Source organism: Pleurodeles waltl, chromosome 4_2, assembly GCF_031143425.1.
Source record: "Pleurodeles waltl isolate 20211129_DDA chromosome 4_2, aPleWal1.hap1.20221129, whole genome shotgun sequence".
Classification (NCBI taxonomy): Eukaryota; Metazoa; Chordata; class Amphibia; order Caudata; family Salamandridae; genus Pleurodeles; species Pleurodeles waltl.
In genome coordinates this window covers 931088440-931113512 of record NC_090443.1, presented here as the reverse complement: position 1 = coordinate 931113512, position 25073 = coordinate 931088440, and the positions used below count along the sequence as shown (strand labels likewise).

General features: G+C 46.4%; 1 protein-coding gene across 1 annotated transcript in view; it reads left to right on the top strand.

Moving 5' to 3' along the window:
• Nucleotides 1-25073, top strand: part of LOC138293487 (cytochrome P450 4B1-like) — a 229601-nt gene that overhangs the window by 79739 nt on the left and 124789 nt on the right. Inside the window, exon 5 of the mRNA XM_069232725.1 lies at nt 5113-5237. Coding sequence (XP_069088826.1) covers nt 5113-5237 — 125 coding nt within the window. The remainder of the gene's footprint in view (nt 1-5112; nt 5238-25073) is intronic.

Below are 25073 nucleotides of genomic sequence, written 5' to 3'. Positions count from 1 at the left end.
CTCAAAATTGAAACAGTCCAATGTCTTCCATCTGTGTGACTACGAGCATGTTTGAAACAATTGTATACAACCAGTCCAAGTTTCACATTGTTATTCAGTCAAGGACACTATGCTATATTTTACAACTGCTATGTTGATCTGTTAAGATAAGCCTTTTGCCAGGCCCAATCCTTACTTTTTAATACATGTACATCACACTTAGGGCAGGCAGGGTGCAATGTATTCAAAAAGTAGGACATGTACCTATATGTTTTACATGTTGTGGTAGTAAATAAAACCTATTTAATTCATTTTTCACTACTGCAAGGCCTACCTCTCCATGGGATAAGATTGTTACATTTTATCAGTGTAATTACAAATGGGAAGAGGTAACCGGTTCATGTTTTGTGTGTCTGGAATTGTAATAAGAAATTCTAACTTATGGTGAAGTTGGAATTTAAATTCCAATTTCGAAAATGACACTTTTAGAAAGATGGTATTTTTTGCCTTAGCCATCTTAGAGCCTGCAACCTGTCTCTGGGTCACATGACTGGGTGTAAGTAACAGTTGGGCTTTGTGTATTCTTCCTAGGCAGCCACATGCGATGGGGAGCTTAGGTGTGACTGGATGGGACATCACTGGCAGGATAGGAGGGAGGAGCTGGGCCCAGCCCCAATTACACTTGAATAGACTGTGTCCTGTCTCCACACAAAATGGCTGCATACCCCCTGTAGTTAGTCTGGAGCCGGGACCAGGAAGGCAGGGCATTTCAAAGGCTTGCCCCTAGAAGCTTCTCCCCACTTCAGAGGCACAACTGGTTACTGGAACTCCAACACTAACTCTTCTGTAGACTTCTGGACCTGTAGTCACTCTGCCAGAAAAAAGGACTGCTGTGCTGCTGAAAGGGCTGCCACCCTGCTGGACTGCTGCTCTGAAGGACTGCTGCCCTGCTTTGCTGACCTGCTTCCTTCATGTCTGGGTGAGAAGGGCTGGACCTACATCTCTTGAACCCAGAACCCGGAGTGACTCCAGAGGCTAGATGACTAGCCACCTAATCTGAAGCCTTATGGATACAGCTGTCTTCCAACAACCTTGCACCTGAACCTTATTGCAATAAATTATATTTTTCTAACTTGGAGTGAGATCCTTTTTGTGTAGTGTTTTCACAATATTACTGTTTGAAGTGTTGCACAGATAATTTACACATTGCCTCTACATTAAGCCTGACTGCTCTATGCCAAGCTACCATAGGGTTGAGCACAGGTTAATTTATGGTTGGCTTGTGCCTCAACCTGATAAGGATTCTGGTTGCTGCCTTGAGCAGGGCCCCACATCAGTCAACCAATAACCCATTTTATTACAAGGCCCTTAACTTTCAATCTCAGTTAAATGCCTTGGCCAGGACTGACCACGTTCAGTTGAGACTACTTTAGGATTTTAGACAGTTAAGGGCCAAACCTGAACTTCAGACTATGGTAGACTTTTATAACTTACTCCTCAGTCGCTTACCTAAAGTTCAGCTTGCTTCCCTGAGAACTGTGCTAAATGTAGGTGAATCATTTGTTTCTTGATGCAAAAATTTGATCATATCGTTCTTGTGATTTTAGCATTGTAGTGGCTTACCATTGAGACAAAGTTTGGTTCAAGATGGTTTGCTATGTTCTACTTTATTATTTGAGTGTATTTTTCATTGAATTGCATTTTGTTTTGTATTTTCTTTGTTATTATTGTTCATATTGTAAAACGGTATACGCTTACAAACCATGTTCACAGTTAGACCTGTCAGCCTTAGGGTGATCTTCCCTCCAAACTTGATGTCTGTTTATTTCACATTTCTGCTATATCTTTTTGTTGGCCTTAGGACTCTGAGCATTTTACCACTGCTGGCCAGTGCACATGCTTCTCTCCTAAAGATGGTAACATTGGTGCATATACAATTGACAAACTTAATTTACTTGTAAGTACCTTGTAAAGTGGTATAAAATATACCCAGTGCCTATAAATTAAATGCTGCTAGTGGGCTTGCAGCACTGATTGTGTCACCCACTTAGGTAGCCCTTTAAACATGACTCAGGCCTGCCACTGCAGAGCCTGCATGGGATGTTTCACTGCCACTTCGACTTGGCATTCAAAACCACTTGCCAAGCCTGAAACTCCCCTTTTAGTACATATAAATCACCCCTAATGTAGGCTGTAGGTAGCCCATAGGGCAGGGGGCTATGTAAGTAAAAGGCAGGACATGTAGTTTTATGTTTTACATGTCCTGGTAGAGAAAAACTCACAGTTATTTTTTCACTACTGTGAGGCCTACTCTTCTCATAGACCAGCATTGGAATTCCTTAATATACTTTGAAGCTTTAATTCCTAATCAGAACGGAGTAGCAACATCATGTTTCATATGATTGGAATGGTAATGATTAATCCTCTTTAATGGTAACGTTGGAGTTACATTACTAATTTAGAAATGTCACTTTTAGAAAGTGGGCATTTCTCTGCTTTTACAGTTCTGTCTGTCTGCAGCCTGTCACCAATACACGTCTGGTGTGGGTAACAGTCTCACGTTGTGCATTCCCCCTAGACAGCCACAAATACAGGAAGGTTATGTGTGTCTGAGCACTTATCTGCATTCTCGTGTCTCTCCCTGGGCAGGAAGGGAGGAGGTGGAGCTGACACACATGAATAAGGAGTGCCTTCCCCCACACAAAGGGCTGATTACCCTCTACTGGTAGCCTGGAGCCAGGGCTAGGAAAAAAGGACCTCTGTAAACTTGAAAGACCCTTCTTTGAAGTCACCCCCAATTCAAAGGCACATTTGGGAATAAGAACTGGGTCTCTGACCCTACCAAATCAACACACTACTAGACCAGTGAAGAACACTGCCAGAAGTAAGGACTGCTGTGCTACAAGGGGTGCTACTATGCTGGACTGCTTTCCAAGAAGGACAGCTCTCTGCTTTGATGAATTACCCTGCTGCCTGCTGATCTCTGCCTAACTGGGAAAGGACTGGAGACTTCTCATCTGAACCCAGAGTGACTCCAAGGGCTTGTTGGCTTGCCCCTGTTCTCCTGCAGTTTTGAGGACATCAAAGACTGCCTACAACTTGCAGTCAGCACCTGTGCACTGTCTGCTGTGAGTCCTGCCCAGCCAAGTGGTGGCAATCCAGTCCTGGGCCCTCGGAAGAGAGTATCTGTGCTGCAACCCAAGAACATCCACACATCCAAGACTTGCGCAGATCGGAACCAGCATATTTTCTATTGACGCCGATGCATTGCTGCTGCTTCCCAAATCGCAGACACTGCATTGCCCACTGAGTGATGCATTGACCCTGAATTCCATCAGTAGTTCGAAAACAGTGTATCACCTCAATGCATAACACTGTCTGATTTTTGACTTTGCCTCGATGCTGCGCAGCTCGCAATAATGCATTGCCTACACTTCCTCCGTTGGCAGCGACGCCTCTCCTCATTCGTCAGTGACCCATCTACTCCACGCATCGAACCCTCAACGTTGAATCTTCTTCCATCGAAGGTACTTATTCAGTGGACCCTGTATGAGTTCTGTAGCCAGCTTGCTCTCCTTTGCAGTCAGCCTGAATTTTGGATGTACCCTGGTCTATCATGACCTTAAATACCCTTTTAGCGCTATTGACTTCTAAGCACTCTTTCTGGTTTAGTCTTTAAAAATTCATATCTCGACTTCTACTGACAAGTATTTTGTCATTTTGGTCTTGTTTTACACATAATAATATTGCCTATGTTTCTAAACCTGTGGAGTACTTTTGTGGTGTTTTCATTGAGTTACTGTGTATGTTGCACAAAATACTTTACACATTGCCTCTTTAGATAAACCTGACTGCTCTGTGCCAAGCTACTAGAGAGTGAGCACAGTTTATCTATAAGCGTATATCTGACTTTCTCCAACTACAGTGGTGGTTTGCTTGTAAAGGGGGCATACTCTGACAACCAGAAACCCCAGTTCTAACATTCACGCTGTAAATAACTAAAGAAAATAAAGAGAAGCTATGCTTCGGAGATGCAAGCTCACATCTCAGATTGGCTTTTCATTCCTGACCTCCAGAAGGACATGGAACTGCCTCTGGGAGTAGTAGGGCTTTTCACCGAATAGTGACCACTTGTTAGGAATTAGTCGCCCAGAAGGAGAACAAGTCAGAAAATGATACAACAGGCTGCTTTAACAGTTATTCCTTTTTAAGTGTATCGCAAATGGGGGACTCAGAAACTGAAACCAGTCATTCCCAGAATCACACTAGGCTTTCTGTCTGCTCAAAACGCGAAGGAAAGCCAGGTCCAGCACTGGGAGAGAGTAAGATACTTCATCTCTCTATGGGAGTAACTGGAAAGAAGCTGAAGGCGCCCACAGACTTAGGAAAGCTGGGGTCATTTTAGATGAAAGTGTCCAGGAAGTGCTGCAAAGGGAGGTCGTTTTCCCATGAGTAAATTGCAAGAATGGGTGTAGGAAATTCTCTTGTATTTGGCTGATGTACAGTATTATTATGGCACCTCACTGTTAACTCAGAAAATGTCTAGACCTGGAATGAAATATTTGGAACAGTTCCCCCTTATATAGTTTTGATCGTTTATGTCTCATTGGAATTTGTAAATGTTTCTTGTTTCTTTTTTATTTTGGTTTGGCTATTTTACTATGTTGTGTTCCTCACTTTAATGTTGTTTGGTGTTGCTTAACCTTAGCATGCATGTCTCTGGGCCTGCTGCTTCTGTCATGTCTACCAGCGATTGAGCAGATATTTTGTTAGCACTGACTTTAGACGTAACCAGATTGTGTAAATTCGCAGAGACACCCTCGTCCCAAATGAATAATCTAAATTTCTCACCTGGACCAAAGGTTGAAGTGTAACTATTAATACGCTATGTCATTTACAAAAAGGATAACACATCAGTATTAAAGAATTATGTATGTCACTAACCAGGGAGGACGTATGGTCCATTGGTTAGAAAGAAGTCATTGTCAAAGTCCTGATGTATGATTGCACTCTATTTATCTTGTGAAATTAGCAGTAAGAACAGCTATATAAAACTTGGCTTTCAGTGATACACCCTTCGATTGCAAGAAGTAAATACTATTTCAATGTGCCCATTTCTCTTTTGTTTCTTAGAGAAAATGGGAGTCCCTTGCCAGTGAAGACAAGTCAGTGGATATCTATTCTCATGTCAGCCTGATGACCCTTGACAGCATCATGAAATGTGCCTTCAGCTATGAGAGCAACTGTCAAACAGACAGGTGGGTAATTGACACTTTAGTGGACTGTAGCCACGAATCATCTTCTTTACCTGTTAATTCCATGGGTTGATTGCAGAGCTCCTGTATGTCTTTGGCTCAATCCAGTCTGCCCCTGGTGGTTGACATGTACCACGCCTGGTCTGAACAGCTATCCGAATAACTAGACGATGAGGTTTCTAGCGGGGTGCAGTAAAACCTGAAGAGGGACCCCTGTGAGGGACCCCTGTGAAGTACCTGAGGGGGACCCCTGGCCTTCATAAAAACACTGCTTTTGGGCACTGGGCGTCTTTTAAATTAAATGCAGACCATACAGGGCAAAGAGGACAGGTGATTGAGAGAGCCATCCAGGACCAGAATCACTGGGATCCCTGCACTGTGGGAGAAGTGTGGCCCTGTATTAAGTCCCTGTTCTTCTTGTGTCTCTCCACCACCACCCCTCCTCCCTTGTCGCTCTCTCTCTCTATGGACTCAGCTGTATTTGTCTGTTGATTCTCTCTCTGCATAGCGACCACCATTGAGGTGCCTTTTGCTGTTGCTGCTCTCCCTTGGCCATGATAAGTTGCAAGTTTGTTTCTTTCAGCTCAGGAATAGCACAACGACTTCCTCCTAAATGTTAATTGTTTTCCCTGCTTGTACACCCTTGAAATAAAACATGTACCACAGAGTGGGCTGGGGAGCCCCTCTAGGATGAAGCAAGACCCTTTAGTGCAGCTCTTGCGTCCTTGGCCCCATGGGGTGCTTGACACCCAAACAGGGGCTCCGCGACCGATTAGAGCATTAGACAATAGTACCAAATTGATAAAGTACAGATACATAAACAAGCAAAAATGAATATTGTATTGCACTGTCAATATGTAGACATTTAAAACTGGCAGCTAAAATGCTTGTCTCGATTCGTGGCAGTAGCCCTAGTTCAGCAAATTAAGTCCAGTATAGACTATCGGGGGTCTAAACCGACGCATTTGTGTGCACCAGTGCTTAATTTGTGCTTGTTTCCGGTGCTGAGCACCAGCACTTATTTTTGAGGGTCGGGGCTTAATCTTCTCCCTCAAGCATTTGCTGAGAGCAAAAGACACACATGGGAAAGATGGGGGAAGGGAATAACGAAAAAGCGTCACAAAGGGAGAAAGTATAAAGCTGCAAGAGTGAGCTGAAGGGGCAGGGAGTGGCTTTATATGGATTGAAGAGGCCAGAGGTGGCTTCAGGATTACGCTGCCTCAATATTCTGTGTTCGCACATTTAATTGCAGCAGCGGCATGTTTAAGAGGAGGGCTTTGGGCACCGGTACCTTTTTATTTACAAATTAAGCACTGGTGTGCACCAACTTAAGAGACCATGCGTTAGGAGCAGAAAAAAGATGTGCAAGAGGGAGCGTATTGAATCACCTTTTAGAGATGAAATTACATTTTGAAAAGCTCTAACCTTCCTATTAAAATTCGAATTTCGTATTTTGTATTTTTTCTTTGTGTATTAAACAAAATAGTTCATTATTTTTGTATGGATTTAATGTGTATGTGTTTCTCTGCATTGCTTTGATGTTTAAAATCCTAGAATTTGCTTTGGCTGGAGTCCTCGGCTCCCAGTTGTGATTCACTGGAGGTTCACCAAAGTCAAAAGGTTAAGAACTGCTGCTGTAGTTAAATGTAGTGGCAATAATTCAAGCGTCCTTCGCAAGTACATCTGAAACAAATACTCATAAGAGAAGATTTATTCTGCCATACGGATGGAGCAGGTATTTAGCATGTTCTGTGCACTTTGCAGCTGTATTGTCATTTGGGTTCTTACAAAAGTATCCTTTATTGGGCTGAACAGTGCAGATGTTGGTGACACTGACACATCAAGCGTGACCACAAATCGCTAATAATCAAACAGAATGAAAAACATGGAATAAATGGTGGCTAATGAAAATGCATACTTCGTAAAATAGAGGATGTCAGTAAAAAAATACATTAAATGGTCAGGTAATTTGGACGAAGACTAAAGAGTGTGACCAAGCTGAGGAAGGAAACCTAGGAGGAGAAAAGCAAAATACAGGACAAAAAGCAAATCAAGTGCATGATGCACAACTAAACAGTGGAAGAGTCACATGGCAAGCTATGATGCAGTTCTTTTCTTATGGTGTCTTGAGATAAGTTTCATCTTCAGGCCCTCAAAAAAATCGGACCACAGAGACCGTGCATCTCATATGTTGTGTAGATTTTCAATGCACAGAGTTAAAGTCCTAAATTGTCCAATCCGTTGCGAGATGCAAGGGGGAGCTGTGTCTGTTTGCTGCCCCTTTTCCTGTTCTCTTGAAAGGTTTTGCAATTTTCCACTCATACTCACAATAGTAATTACTGCTCGCAGTGCAGTTTGGTCGTTACTAATGCGCTCTTTACTATCTCAAATGGCTCTAGCGGTAAAGAGAATTTGCAGTGCTGCTGAGCATCAGGCCTCTTCTAGCACAAAGAGAATTTAGGGCCAACCTTTGCACCATGGATTAGGCTATTATTTTTGTACTATAGTGCAGAATGATAACAAAAACATTCTTGTTGGTCATTGTTAATGAGTAAACCACAGTCTTTTAGCGTGAAGTCCCGGTTTATCCTGGACGTCTTTCATCTTCAAGATCCCTCCCAATGGCTGTTCATATTACCACAGGCATCTGCACTTCTTGACAAATCAAAACAGTAATGGTAGCTCTAACTCCTTGAGAATCAACACTCTGTCAATATGAAACAAGTCCCTTGAATAGAAACCCCAAGCATGTTTCTATGATTAAACTGAAAGGAGAAACGTATTCAGATCCTGGTTGAATTGAGTTGCAGGGGATGAAAGGCTCCATCTTCACGGATGTGCAATCACACCGATTTGAGCCAGGAGCAGAGAGGGCATCAATCACATCTGCTCTCAGAGCAGGGTGTCCTAAGAGCATCTAGAACACCTGGATCCACGTGCACATCCGGGGATGACCAACAAAAATGAAAAGCGCTCCTAGCAATGCCTAGTATGTGACATGGCCTTTGCACATCATTTAAGGAATGGCAAGATGGGCGCACAGAGCCTGTAGTGTTAGTGCATTAGACCTTAATAAGTAAACTTACAAGGGGACGCAAATAGGTTGATGAACCTTTTGACTCGCATTCAAGATGTTCCCACCATAGATCCAGTACATGCAGATCAATAATCAATAACCAATCACTAACATCAATAATCAATTATAATCAATAACATATGTAATCAGTTAGAGTCAGTAATTATCACACTCCATGACCTTTCAGACATGAATAACCACACCTTTTAGTAAAGGTTAGAATACTTATTTCCCTATATTAACAATGCTAATGTCATGTAAAATAATCTCAACATCAAATGATAAACATACAGAAATATCACTGACTGCCCACAGCGGCGAAATAAACGTTATCTAATCACAGCTTGAACAATTACACATTCAAAGGTTATGGTGCAAATTAATAACAAGAACAATTGCACAAACAATATCACATACATTTAGTTCCGCAAAGGAACGACATCGATTGTTACTCCATATAGCGAACTTTCATTAGTGAGGATCTTCATCTAACACCAGATTAGCATTAGCATGTTGGGCTTCATGCAAAACATTTAGTCAACACAAATTTAGAAAACATCTAACTATGGCTCTATCAAAATAGTGCGGTTAGTAGCTAGAAAGAAAAAGCAAATAGGCATAACAAAACACATGCAGAACAAAATACTTCTCCTCATTTGGATCGGCAGGCAAAGATAGTCTTCGTCATCAGGACATCAGTTTGGTCAGCAAGTCATCAGGATTCAGCATCAAAGCTCAGAAAACGCAAAGTCTTTAAGCATTAAAGTTAAGCACCTCTCTAGATGCTCAGTAAATTAATGGCCTGTCGGCAAGAAAGAAAATGGGCAAATGCGCTGTCTTCCATCAGTGCAGTCCAGCTGAGTTAGATTTCCTAAAATTACTTCCCAAGTCCCTACTAGTCAAGGGATCGCATGTTTGCACTTTTCCAATAAAACTAAAATATCAAATCTATAATTTCTACTAGTACTCGGTTCACATGTCGCTGATGTGGCTTCTCCTGTAATGTCCTCAACATCCGATTCGTCAGGTAACAATATTGTTGCAGCTTATACTCCAGTCGTTGTCTCTATTGTTCTCCTCCTGAGAAAGTCAGTCTTACACACATTACACTTATACAGTTACATTTTACAAGAACATTATCTTCTAGCACGCGGTTCTCATAAGAAAGACTTTTAGGTATGAGCACATTTAGTCAGCACAGTGGAAAATTACAATTTAACTCTCTGAGCAGACATTTTATTAATTGGTTCAGAAATACAGCTTGACATGAGGCCGTGCAACTAGGCCAAGACCTCCACTAAGTTAAGACCTCCAATTAATAAAGCTAACACATAATGCATAACCCTTAATATGATGCACTAATACATTAATCAAACATAAGCTCCATATTTCATATTAATAAGCCATTAATATGTATACTTTGTGAATATTGGCGGCCACTTACATGGACACATTTTCAAATGTGTGTATTATTTTTCTCTATGTTATTACATTTTCTACACAAATCCATTACTCAGAATACATGAATATTCATTAATATTTTCATTAAAACACCTGCTGTAACAGTAGCGAGTTGACAAGGTTGGGGAGGGAGTGGATTAAGCATGGACGTCATTTAGGGGGTCAGACCTGTGACCCCTTGCTTGCCTCTTGCAACCCTAGCATCGCCCCTGGCCTCAGAGGTGGCCAAATCAGTGCTAGGAACGCATAGGCAGCTCGTGCTTATGGATGTCAGTTGGAGCTCTACTTTCCTTGTTTGTCAATTTTTATTAAACTAATAGTAAATAATGCTACATTATTCACTATTAGTACAATAAAGAATGGAGTATAATTATATGGAATATGAACACCTCTGGCAGCTGAGGTAAAAAATGCTTTTAAATGTATGTTGTATTGGTGCCTGCAGGTGAGAGTGAGTGTGTTTATGTGAGCGACAGTTTGTCTATGTGTGAAAAGGTGCGTAAGTGTGTTTTGGATTGAATGTAAAGGTCAAATGGTGTGTGTTGTCACCACAGCTACCCTTGACATTTTGGTGAATTGACGTTCATGGGATTAAGTCGCAAATAATTAAGCGGTTTTGCATATCTTTCGCCTTGAAATTTTAGCACCTTTGTATTGCTTCACCTGGCCCATGGAAGCGCGAGGCCCAGTGTGTCATCAGAGCTGGTGCTTGCCTTCAGCTCCCAGGTGCAGAGTCAGACATCTGATAGTTGCTTTGTCCAGTCAGCCACTCCTTCGCAAGTGCCACTTCACAGTGTGGTAACACACACCCTGGGAAACTAGCAGATTTGGAACACATCACACAATATACCAGCATCAAAGTGTTATTTTATCTGAAGGTTTCCAAATACAAAACCTGTTCCTTAACCACTAGAAACTTCCTGTCCATTAATGTACATTGTACATTGCATTATAAGCAAGCATTGGCAAAGCCATCAGGTTGGGCTTTTTTTTTTCAGATGAGTGTTTAATGGGCCATGGATAAGCGTGCTTTGTTTCAGATACTGATTGAAAACATTGAGTGAAATAATTCTTATATAAATTCTAATTCTAATTTCAATTGGGTGTCTCTTTCGGATGTAGTTTAACCTGACTCCCCAAATCGCCCAGAGAAGGGGAAAGTCTTGGTTGTCCAGCAGAGATAATTAAAGACTACCATACCTCACAGACTGATGTGTGTAGTTAAATGAAGTCTTTCATTGAACGCATGTACAAAAGATTGCCTACTTTTGTGTTGCAAATTTATATAGTGCAAACCCGGCCCGAAAGTATTGAGCACTTTACATGAACACCAGTTACAACACACAATGCCACATTAATTTTTAAGGCGGAGGAAATTAATTGACTTACCCACAATCACAGGATATTGACCTGACACTGATACTCGAACCTGGATGTGCCAGTCCAAAGTAAGCACTAGCATTAGGGATGCCTATTTCCAAATTACGATTTTCTGCGAATCGCAATTAGGATATCTATATTCCTAATGTATGAAACTTTTTTTTTATTCTATTGACCTACCTCACGAATATTAATGAGGTAGATTGCAGTTCGGAACCCACTGAGAATGATTGCCATCACAGGGGTGGTGACCTGTTGGTGTCAGAAGACCACCATGTCTGTGATTGCTTTTAAATAAAACTATCTTTTTTTTTTTAATGCAACCCATTCTCTTTAAAGGAAAATGATTAAAAAAAAGTTTCATTTTTTTAGACAGTCATTCGTGGGGGCCTCTGCTTGCTCTTAAAAAATATGTTTTTAACATTCTCAAAGAGGTGGTAAAATATTGATGTTTTGGGACTACAATTCAATTCAGAACATTAAAATATACCACTGCGATTTGGTCTTTGGAAGGGATGCCCTAAACACGCCCCTTACAAATACAGAATCATAAATGCAGATAGTGATTCTGTAGAACTGCAGTTTGGTCTATCTCTTGTACATAACAAAAACATTTTTGTGGTCACAGAACGCATGATTCTCGAAATCGGGCCTTATGCGACCTCAGAACTGCTTCATACATCTGGCCCTAACAACTGTTCAGTTCGAATCATTAGGTATTTTGATTGCACTCTGCAGAGCACAAAAGAATGGTACATCCATTTCCATCATCTAACAGTGGATTGGAAATGGTAGAAAGGTTCAACTCATGATGCATGCAAGGCCCTCATTGTAGCTCAGAAGCTAATTTTTATTCAGCTGGTAACTCCTCGCTTTTGAGGGCTTTCTCAGGGTGCAACCCTGTTGATGAATTTCCACACCTTGAAATTGCTGATCCCAGCTGTATCAGCAATTCCAGGTGCGAGAATGTTGCATCGGTATTCAACACCCATTTGTAATGTAGGCCCATTAGCCCTTAGCTCCAGACAGAAAGGAAGATTTTGGTAAAGGTCAGTTTTATTAAATTAAACTGTGTCAATTCTTATAGCATTTGCATATATGTGCACATGTATGTCCTGTATTGTATTATTTTGAATTCTAACTTTTTTATAGCGCTTACTACCTCTGTGTGGGGCGCAAGGGATCTTACCAACACAGGCAGCACAATGCATCACATGGGTTTGTGGTTGGAAGTGTGTTGTTTTTGCTTTGAGCGTATAAGGGAAATGTTTCCATGTTGTGTGTGATGGCCACTGAGGTGTGGTTATTGTGTTACAGAACATAGCACTTCACAGTGTAGTGGGTGAGGAAATGGTAGACACACATTTTTATAGTTTATGGTATGATGGCAGCATGATTATGTGTTTTAATTTGAGAATGTTCAGGTCCCCACTCACAGTGCTGCAAGTGGTCAACTCCTTAATCTGTGTTCAGCAATGCATGCTTGTCAGTGGCAGCAAAATATTTGGCTTGCCCTGCACCAGTTCATGCTTGATCAAAGATGGTCTGTTTTAGATGTGTACAGCTCTAATAGAGCAAAGGACAAAATACAGAGGACAGCCCTAAAAGGTTTACAAAGAAGCAGTAGTGTTTTTTCCAGTTCTTGTGAATGGCAAATATGCTAATATTGAACTCCCGCAGTCATGTAGAGAACACTTGGTAACTGTAACAAATGAAGCTGTTAAGCCATGAAATGTACAAAGTTCTGCTGTACATTGTTAACTGGTAGTAAACACTTCATCATCCCTGTGACAGAGCTTCAAGTTCAGCATCTCATTCAAAACTCTCAATATCTTTATGGATCAGTGTACCGCTTTGCTGTTCTCCCAGGAAGTGTGGTGAAACATTCACTTCAGTGCACTGCGATAATTTAAAACTACAAATACTGTTTTGTTTAATCTTAAGAACACTTAAAGCAGAATGGGATGTTGCTTCATATTTCACTTTTTCTGTGAAACACAATGTGGTTGATCACTCAATAGTTTTTATTTTTGTGAATCGGATATACTGAATATTAATCTGAAAACAAATTATGTTTGGGTAAGAGTGGGTTTCAACATAAGCTTTTTCTTCAAACATGCACCTGTAATTTGGGGAGTGACATGACAATACAGAATTTCAAAATCAATTTTCTCTAAAACTACGGCAGAAGAGCCATGCACATCTGCAGAACACAATGTAAAGAAGCACCCTCTTTGCTTAGTACAAATAAGTTACAGATAAGAACGGCCTCTTGGTCGAAGTCTTAGATAGATACATGATTTAATCTTATCTGGATATCCTGGAGTTCTGGCATCCATCCAGGCCTCTTCGAAAATACATTTGTTTCAAAAAGCTTCTAGTCATATTGAACAATTAATTATTATCTTAAGTGATGTAATGATTACCTTATATGACGTGATGTATCTAAGGATATCTGTTCATCTTTTACTAATAGGTACAAAGAATATATTTCCAGTTTCTCTTTGTTTCTGGTATTTTTGACATTTTCTTCTTTTGACACGTTCTTCGTTATCCTATATTTTGCTTTCATTGCAATTAGTTGTTTTTTAATAAACTGGCAGTTTAAAATGTTTTTTGTACAAATCCTTGTATCAGGAATTAAGCACCTCTGATTGTGCTGTAACAGGAAAACTGCTCTCTTCATTGCATGCTGCACTGTTTGGAAGTCTAGAAGATGGATTCCCATTTGGATTTTTGAAGGCCGTCAGTTAAAAATCTATCTTTTTCCTCAGTAATCTTTAGTCTGCAGACAATAGTAATGCTGTTGCCTTTATCATTAGTTATGAGGTATATAATGCCACTGAGATAGAACATGATGTATCATTCTTCAACAGTACAAAGCAAGTCTACACTTTGTATTTCCCTTAAATCATCGGGTGAGGCTTTGGCTAGGATTTTGGAGTCAACCTGCATTGTAGTGTTTCTGATCAAACAAGTCTTCCCTTTCAAATCACAATACCTACTCTGCTGCCAGTGACAGTTGAAACTGGGCTGTGTAAAAGAAGCCATTTTAAGTTGTAGCTAAGACATTGTTATTGTTGGGCAGTCCAGAAAGCACAATACTCAAAGGTCTAGCCCACTCTAGCAGGGTTGGGAAGGCGTTCAAGTGAAGTGGGAAAACATTTGCAGATAAATACTGTATACAAAACAATGATTTCCTGGGAACACACAGCAGTGTTTATGTTATTGAGGTTTCCAAATATTTAGTTGAGGTAGTTAGCTGGAAAATCCTATGGCCGGTCCTGAAGCATGTAAGGAAATCTAGAAAGGATGGAACAACAAAGTCAGTTAAAGGGAATGAGAACTTCGCTAGCACTCAAAAGAAATTTGAATTTCAATCATAGAACTCTATTAAAGTGAAATGTTCTGAAGGCCTAAACTAGAGTGTTTAGGAAATTGTAAAAAACATAGGGGGTCATTACAACATTGGCGGTAAAAGCCACTTACCGCCGTGCAGAAGACCGCCAATACACCGCCGCGGCTGCGGAAGTCCGCCACAGCTATTATGACACACATCTCGGAATACGCCGAAACTCAGACACCCACACAAGTCCGCCACACCAAAGGTCAGTGTTAAACTGGCGAAAACAAAACCTCCACCTCCACGGCAACAGAAACACACCCATGCTATTATGACACACGAATCCACGCAACGGTCTTTCAACCGCAGTATTCCATTGGCGGTACAAACCGCCGCGCTCAAAATACACACACATGTACAAAACACCGCCACATTGGACAAATCCAAATACACACACCTGATACACATACACACCACTCCCACACACCCAACACAATATAAAACACACACCCACATCACCCACAAACCCCTACAACCAAAAATACAGAAAGAAGGCCAGAGAGAGAGCACAGAATAGACAATACCACCATACAGAGGCCCACAACACCATCACCCACACAACATCCACGCACAAAACACCACACACTACTACACATCACTACACTCATCACCACATACACCACCTCACACATCACACACACCACCCCATGGCACGCCAAAGACACCCCGCTCAGGGTCATGGCGGAGGAAATCCTACGGGTAGAGCCACAGCTATTTGGCTCACAGGTGCAGCACACCTCCATAGCCAGGAAGATGGAACTATGGCGCAGAATAGTCGACAGGGTCAATGCAGTGGGACAACACCCACGAAATCGGGAGGACATCAGGAAGAGGTGGAACGACCTACGGGGGAAGGTGCGTTCAGCGGTCTCCAGGCACAACATCGCGGTACAGCGGACTGGCGGCAGACCCCCACCTCCTCCCCCACAACTAACAACATAGGAGGAGAAAGTCTTGACCATCATGCATCCAGAGGGCCTCAGAGGAGTCGGTGGAGGAATGGACACTTGTAAGTCAAATCTTAACTATCATATCCCCCACCCTACCTGCATGCTATCACACACCCCCACCCTCAGCCCCTCCCCTATCACTCCAACTCCACACTAATGTACTAAGAACACAAACCACACATCCCAACAACAAGCCCTGCATGACACAACTAAGCATGGTCACCCCTCACCAAAGCATGCTCACTGCACATACCCAGAACAACCCCCTAACCATCATCACACAAGCCCCCACACAGTAATGCTAGCACTGGGGTACACGCTCACCTACCCATTGCACACCATGACACACACACATGCAATAATCATGCTCTTATACCCCTGCAGGATCACGAAGGACCGTCATTACACCGGAGGGTCCAGACATCTCCACTCCATCCACAGAAGAGGCCCACAGTGACGATAGCAGCTCTGCCCTACTGGAGCCTGATGACCAGCCCTGACCATTGTGGGCCTCAGGACAGTCGGTTCCCCTTGCACAGGCACAGCCCAACATTGACCTTCCACCCTCTGGTAACACCAGCACAGCACCCACCCAGTGGGCCCAAACCTCCATACCCAGGACAGGTCAATCAGCTGTGTGTTCACCACTACAGGGAACCCAGGATAATCCACCACCCCAACAACAATAGGGGCCTGGGGGCAGTGGTAGTGGGCACACGGTCCAGGAGACGGAGGCCTAGGAACACAGGGGAACTGGGAGGGCTGCTGTGCGATAGGGGGCGGACAGGCCAAAGGAACCCACTCTCCACGAGGCCCTATCCTCCGTCATGGGAGCATACCACCACTACCAGGAGACGATGGCGACGGTCCTGGTCAAGTTTCAGGAGACCCAGCGCCTGCAGGAGGAACAGTATTTGGGCTTCAGGGAGGAGCTCAGGACCATCAGCTCCGCCTTGGGCACCATCGTAGGGGTGCTGAAGGACATATAGCAGACCTTGAGGGACACCGTGGCACTCCAAGGGGCCCCTGACACTAGCCAGGACGATGAACTGCCCACCACCTCCGCCGGCGCTAGTGGACAGGACGCCCCGCCACAGGACCACCACACCAGCACCCCACCCCCTGCAGACGGACAACCGCCACGCAAGCGGTCCCTGAGATCCAGGAACAGGACAGAGCAAGATTGCAAGACACCCGCCAGCAAATGAGACCACCCTGATTGTCCCCCCACCGTCCCACTTTGTTACCCTGTCCATACTTTAACTGCCCCAGCTCCACTTCCTATGCCCAGATGGGCAGTGCACCTGTGAGACTAGTAGACTGGACTCTGCCATGGACATTCCTCCACCATCACCCATCACCATTTTACAACCCCCCTCCATTTGTGAGCACTTAAATAAACACAAAACATTCTGGAGTCAGTCTATGATTTTGTAAAATGTATGATCAATGGCAGTGTCAAAATGCTTTTTTTACTTGTTAAGGCAACATACCAATGTCACACATCACAAGTCCTTGAAGGATGCATGCAGATGACACACATTGGTAACCACACCTGTGAAACCGTAATGGAAAGGAACAACTCAGTTACCAAATAATCCCATTAAATTACACACTGGATAGAGTAAGACGTGTGACAGTGAATGTAATGTAAAAAATGAAAATGTTCTCACCTGTGTGTCACTGGAAATATTGCTGTATGACTGACTCCCTGTTGTCGTTGTCTTCTTCCTCAGCTTCCTCCTCATCACTGTCCACAGGCTCCACAGCTGCCACAACACCGTCATCTGGACCATCCTCCTGCAGAAAAGGCACCTGGCGTCGCAAAACAAGATTGTGAAGCATCGAGCAGGCAATGATGATCTGGCACACCTTCTTCGGTGAGTAGAATAGGGAACCACCTGTCATATGGAGGCACCTGAACCTGGCCTTCAGGAGGCCGAAGGTGCGTTCGATCACCCTCCTAGCCCACCCATGGGCCTCATTGTAGCGTTCCTCTGCCCTGGTCCTGGGATTCCTCACTGGGGTCAATAGCCAGGAAAGATTGGGGTAACCAGAGTCTCCTAATAGCCACACACGGTGCCTCTGGAGTTGACCCATCACATCAGGGATGCTGCTATTCCGCAGGATGTATGCGTCATGCACTGAGCCAGGGAACATAGCATTTACCTGCGAGATGTACTGGTCTGCCAAACAGACCATCTGTACATTCATGGAATGATAACTCTTCCGGTTCCTGTACACCTGTTCACTCCTGTGGGGGGGGGACCAAAGCCACATGGGTCCCATCAATAGCACCTATGATGTTGGGGATATGTCCAAGGGCATAGAAGTCACTTTTCACTGTAGCCAAATCTTCCACCTCGGAATATGATGTATCTCCTTACGTGTTTCAGCAGGGCAGACAACACTCTGCACAGCACGTTGGGAAATATAGGCTGGGACATCCTTGATGCCATGGCCACTGTTGTCTGAAAAGACCCACTTGCAAGGAAATGGAGCACTGACAGCACCTGCACGTCAGGGGGGATTCCAGTGGGATGGCGGATTGGTGACATCAGGTCTGGCTCCAACTGGGTACATAGTCCCTGGATAGTGGCACGGTCAAACCTGTAGGTGACGATTAAATTTTGCTCCTCCATTGTCAACAGGTCCACCAGCGGTCGGTACACCAGAGGATTCCGCCATCTTCTCAATTGTCCCAGCTGACGGCGCCTAGGAAGGACAACAGCGAGGATCGAGTCAACTTTTTTCCAGGTATGTACCCACAGTTACACAGAACACGACACCAAACACAAAACCCTTCCTGTATGTGTGTTGAGTGTAGGCCTAGCTATGTGTGACGCAGAAGTAAATGGAGCCATGTGGGCCCCTGAAATGGCGGCTGCCTGCCCTCTAAAGTGGGACAATGGGATGTGAGGTAACTGCGTTGGCGCTGCACACCGTTGCGGTAGGCGGTCATAGACCGCGGCGCAATGCCTCATTGGTTAACATTGGACCCTATGGGTCCCAGGAGTCAATGAACAAGTGCGCTGGCGGTGATGATACGCACCGCCGCAGACGTCACCGCCATTTTCTATCTGTTCAATCACTAGATACCTGATCTTTGACAGGAGAGGACCTACACTGCAAGTGCTGCTGTGACCTCGGTCTGGAAGCGACGATGGCTGCTGCGTCTGGGGAAAGGGCCCCTGCCTTCACTGCTCAGGAGTTGGAGAAACTGGTAGACGGGGCCCTCCACCAGTACACGCTACTCTACGGTCCTCCAGACCAACAGGTAAGTACACTGGGAGCACGTTGTATGGGGTAGGCCTGGGTGGAGGGGGCTGGTTGGAAGAGGGAAGGGGGCTGAGTTCAGGGAACATTCATGCATGTGAATGAATGTGCCACATGGCTAGGGTAGGGAGGGGGGCCACGCACATTGACGGTGCGGTTGTTAATGACTTCTCTTCTTCCCTTGTGCATGTCATGTAGGTCAGCGACCCCCCGAAAAAGGACATTTGGCGTGCCATCGCCAAGGACGTCCGGACCCTGGGGGTCCACCAGAGACGGCGCACCCACTGGCGTAAACGATGGGAGGACATTCGCCGCTGCAGCAAGAAGACGGCGGAGGCTCAGCTGGGGATGGCCTCCCAACGTGGGAGGGGTGCCCATCGCCCCATGACCCCCCTGATGTTCAGGATCCTGGCGGTGGCCTACCCTGAGTTGGATGGGCGCTTGAGGGCATCACAGCAGACACAAGGGGGTGAGTACAACATCATTCTGCGGACTTTGCGCGCATTGGAGGGGTCTGGGTGGGGGAGGAGTCCTGTGGGTGGACCTAGGCCAGGCAGACATAGGTAGACTAGGCCCCTCCGTAATGCAGGCCATGTGGCTCCCTACCCCGCCGCAGTAGAGTGCCAAGTACAGGTATACATGCCCCTGTGGCATCCATGTGTGCAGAGGTCCACCATAGCCATGTAGGCCAGATCCCAGGAATTGCATCTGTAGAGGCCAGGAGCACGGCGTAGTGCAGGGGGCTGCTGTGTCTGTAGTGTCCACCAACGGTTGTGGTATGCCATGCACTCAACCTGTCTTTCTTCTGTCTTTCCCCCACCCCCCTTTTTTGTGCTCTCCATGTTCTTTTGTGCATCAGCATCATCAGGCGGAGGTACAGTGGCACCGGAGCACGAGGGAGCTGCATCCCACATGGCCTTGGAGGGCCACACCACAGACTCACGTCGGCCACTGGATCACCAACCAGCGACACGGAATCGTCCGACGATGGGAGCTCCCTTGTGGTGGTGGCACCATCTGTGCGCCCCACTTCTGAAGGTACAGCCGCCACCTCCCCAACCAGCACCGCCCTGCCAGCAGCCCCTCAGCCCCTCAGCATTCGCCCCGTTCCCGCTCACCCAGGAGGGTGGGCATCACCTTCGCCCCAGGCACCTCAGGCCTTGCCCCAGTCACCCCTGCTGCCCTCAGTGAGGAGGCCATTGACCTCCTCAGGTCCCTCACTGTTGGGCAGTCTACCATTGTGAATGCCATCCGGGGTGTAGAAAGGGAGTTGCAACACGGTAATGCATTCCTGGAGGGCATTCATTCTGGTCAGGCTGCCCTTCAGCGAACCTTGCAATCTCTGGCCTCAGCACTGATGGCAGCCATTGTCCCTGTGTCTAGCCTGCCCCCTCCAACCTCCTCCACCCAGACCCAATCCCCTGTACCCCAGCCTATCCCATGCACACCATCAGACCAGCATGCACACACCTCTACACACAAAAGTAGCTCAGGCAAACATAGGCACCACACAACCCACAGGCACACACGCAAGCATCACCCACGTGCAGACACAGCAACATCCACTGCCTCCACTGTGTCCCCCTCCTCGTTGTCTCCCTCCTCCCTCCCAGTCTCGTCTACACTCACACCTGCATGCACTACATCTACAGGCACCAGGACTCGCACCAGAACACCCAGCACCACACCCCGCTCACCTGCACTCCTCACCTCCACTCCCATTTACACTCCCCTGTGTCCTCTCCCAGTGTGTCTGTGACGCCCCCTCCCAAAGTACACAAACGCGGGCACCCACACACCCAACATCCATCCACCTCACGACAGCCTCCAATACCTGCACCTGCACCCAAAACAGCTAAAGTGACACCTCCTACAACCACCTCCTCTTCCTCCACTCCCAGACCCCCTCCAACTACCCATCCCAGTGTTCGTCAGAAACTGTCCCTGTGTAAAGTTGACCTTTTTGCCCCCCCTTCAATTCATCAGTCCAGTCGTAGCGCCTCAGCCAAAAAGCCTCCAGTACCAGTGGTGCCTGTTCAAGGTGTGTGGAGTGCACCGGCCACCAGGATTGGCAGTGTGACCCGGAGCCAAGGCACTGGCAGCCCACCCCCTGTAAAGGCTCTGAAATTGGAAAGTGGCCGAAGGGACCCTGTGAAGACTCCTGGTGGCAAAACAACTCACAGGGGTTCCGGGGATTGCAGAGTCAGCTGTGACTCCTCCAAAGGTGGGGAAGGGCCAGAGGAAGTCTGCACAGCCTAGTGTGAGCAGCACGGCGGAGAAGGGCGGCATCCTTCCCAGCGGTCGGGACGCCACCGCCAGCACCGCCGTCACTGGTCAGGAGACCACCGCCAGAGTCAGTGCCCAGGAGGGCCCAAGTATCCTCACTGGTCAGGAGACCACCGCCAGAGTCAGTGTCCAGGAGGGCCCAAGTATCGTCACTGGTCAGGAGACCAGCGCCAGAGTCAGTTCACAGGAGCGCCCAAGTATCGTCACTGGTCAGGAGACCACCGCCACCGCCGGAGTCAGTGCCCAGGAGGGCCCAAGTATTGTCACTGGTCAGGAGACCACCGCCGGAGTCAGTGCCCAGGAGGGCCCAAGTATTGTCACTGGTCAGGAGACCACCGCCGGAGTCAGTGCCCAGGAGGGCCCAAGTATCGTCACTGGTCAGGAGACCACCACCGGAGTCAGTGCCCAGGAGGGCCCAAGTATCGTCACTGGTCAGGAGACCACCACCAGAGTCAGTGCCCAGGAGGGCCCAAGTATCGTCACTGGTCAGGAGGCCACCGCCATCGCCGGAGCCAGTGCCCAGGAGGGCCCCGGCTGCCACAGCCCTGCTGGGCAATGAGGGAACGTCATGCCACACACCAATGCCCAGTCCAGAGAACGTCATGCCACACACCAATGCCCAGTCCAGAACCAGCATGTTAAAGCACCGCTGAACAGTCCAGAGACCGCCATGGCAAAGCACCGCTAAAGAGTCCAGACACCGCCATGGCAAAGCACCGCTGAAGAGTCCAGACACCGCCATGGCAAAGCACCGCTGAAGAGTCCAGACACCGCCATGGCAAAGCACCGCTGAAGAGTCCAGACACCGCCATGGCAAAGAACCTCTGAACAGTCCAGAACCGCCATGGCAAAGCACCGCTGAACAGTCCAGAACCGCCATGGCAAAGCACCGCTGAAGAGTCCAGACACCGCCATGGCAAAGCACCGCTGAACAGCCCAGAACTGCCATGGCAAAGCACCGCTGAAGAGTCCAGACACCGCCATGGCAAAGAACCGCTGAACAGTCCAGAACCGCCATGGCAAAGCACCGCTGAACAGTCCAGACACCACCATGGCAAAGAACCGCTGAACAGTCCAGAACCGCCATGGCAAAGCACCGCTGAACAGTCCAGACACCGCCATGGCAAAGCACCGCTGAAAAGTCCAGACACCGCCATGGCAAAGAACCGCTGAACAGTCCAGAACCGCCATGGCAAAGCACCGCTGAACAGTCCAGAGACCGCTATGGCAAAGCACCGCTGAACAGGGCATGCACCGGGGAAGAATGAAATGTCTGCCACATCAAGCATCGTTATCCCATGTGCAGGTGGGACAGGGACGGTACAGGAACTTCCACGGGGAGACTAATCCAGTCTGGGCACCAGTCCCCCTCCAAAACCAGTGGAGGATGTTATCTACTTTGGAAACTGTGGCTTTGCACTCCCCAGGATGGAATAGTGGGCAACTCACCCACTGTAGAGACTTGAGAGACTGTGGCTTTGCACTCCCCAGGATGGTACAGTGGGCAACCCACCCACTGTAGAGACTTGAGAGACTGTGGCTTTGCACTCCCCAGGATGGTACAGTGGGCAACCCACCCACTGTAGAGACTTGAGAGATTGTGGCTTTACACTCCCCAGGATGGAACAGTGGGCATGGAGCCCCGTCGTGGATCTGGCTTTGCACTCCTCCGGCTGAGGTGCCCCCCTTTCCCTTCCCCCTGAGGTGCCTGTAGTATTTCTATCTGATGCCCCGGCAGTGTTCTCTCCGTGTGTGGACAGGTATCTTTAGTGGACCTCGCCCATGCATTTTTGGACTAGTGGTGCACGGACATTTATATGTGTATATCTGCACTACTTCTCGGAATGTATATAATTTTGTATGGTTTGCTAATATATCTGTATATATTTGAGACATGTATATTGATACATTACAATGTTTGGACTGATTTAGTTTTGTCTTTGCTTTCTTCCAGGGGAGTTGTGGGTTGTTGATGTGATTTTTGTGAATGCATTGGTGTGTGTGTTGTAATATGCGAGGGTGGGGTGGGGGTGTTGCGTGTGTGTCCCCCTAACTTTTGCCTCCCCCCTCCCCTATGTCATAGGTGCAGTACTCACCGTTGTCGTCACCGGCGCTGGCGTTGGTCTTCGTAGATGAGTAGGAATACAAGGGCCGGTAGGATTTGGAGTTCCGGCTCCATGGAGTCCTGCTTCCTCGTGGGATGTGTTGAGGTGAGCGTTTTCCCATTGCAGAAACTGTTTCCGCCGTGTTTTTATCCACGGAGAATCCGCCCCGGAAAAGGTGGCGGATTGGCGGGTTGTGATACTATGGGCGGTACATTGTCTTCCGCCTGTCTGTTGGCGGTGACCGCCGCGCTGCTTGTCTGTACTGCCGTGGCGGGCGGTGTGTTAAAGTGGCTGTCTTTGTTAGCGGTTTCCGCCAGGGTCATAATTCCCTTTTTTTGTCCGCCAGCCTGTTTGCCGTATTACCGCACCTTTAACACCGTCCGCCAGGGTTGTAATGACCCCCATGATGTCTTGCACATTGAAAGATTGATTATAGTACAAAATACACACTTTTTAAAGAAATGAACCTATGTGCACATTTTGCAGTGCAACCTGCCCATAGATAACTCCACTCCTGGCATTAACCTGGTGCATGGTAAGTCCTCATCACCCCATATCAAATGTTTTAACATTTGGACTGTTTTTGCTATGATATTGTAGAATACTATGGAGTCTAAAAAATTGTATAAGAAACAGAAGTGGTGTTTATTCCCTTAGAATGAGAAACAACAGATGAATTCACCAGGGCAAAGCAAACGCTTGTTTGGTGAAGGCATGCAGAGAAACTCGTAGAAGCCAGGCATAGTTGCTAAAACATAGAATCTGTACTACTACATGGTTTACTGCTACATGTGTTACTGCTAGCTGGGTGTTGTGCTGGATCTAAGTGCTCCAGCATATTTCCTACTATAGCCAAAAGTTAAATGTACAGTCCAGAGCAGACCATTGAGTCTTGACCAGAAAAGTTTGACTTTATCATATGCTCTCGCCAGCTGACACACCCTGGGGTTCTGATACTTTCCAACTAGACGAAAATCACCCATCCAAGAATTAAGCACCTTGCTTCTTCCTAAAGCCCCCAAAGGCACCTCTTCTAAACTGGAGCATTTTTTTTGTTGGACCACTTCACAGTGAACATCTGTGAAGTAGTTCCAAGGATATCTATGAACTTCTGCCAAAGTTGATTTCTGTCCAGGCAGCCAGCTGGACAAAACCCACTACCCGTATCCTAGAATCTTTTCTCCGCTGAAGACTGTCTTCACAAATGGCTTCCATCAAGCCAGTCCATAGCTGAGTAACCTTATTTGGAAATTATGGGGTCATTACTACCCTGGCGGTCGGTGGTATAGTGGAGGTATTACCTACCACCACTATTATGACATTCGCGGTTTGGCTAAAGCCGCCCATGGCATTTTGACCCCACCCACCACCATGGTTTCAGTGGTTTCTGTACTGCCAGTGAAACCATGGCGGTAAGCACTATCAGTGCCAGGGAACTCCTACCTGGGCACTGATAGTGGTCTCCCCCGCCCTCTCCCTCCCTCGACCCCCGCACATTTACACACATACATACACATCCATGCACACATGCATACACACATTCACCCACGCATTCATACATCCATACACACTCACAGCAACACTCACAAACATACATCCAGGCACACACGCAATCTCACGACACAAGATGCACGTACACTCACACCCACTCATGCACACACGCATTACACACGCATGCATGCATTCACACACAGTCACACACATCCCCACAAACACACACAACACCCGACCCCCCTCTCTTGTCGAAACACCCGACTTACCTGCATGCAGGAGACGGGACGCAGCACTGTTGCCAGCTCCAGCGTTTGCCAGCAAAACACCGCCAGGCCGTGTCATGCAACATACGGTAGGCGTTGTTTTGCTGGCGTCTGCCGCCATGACCATAGACGGATTTCCACCAGC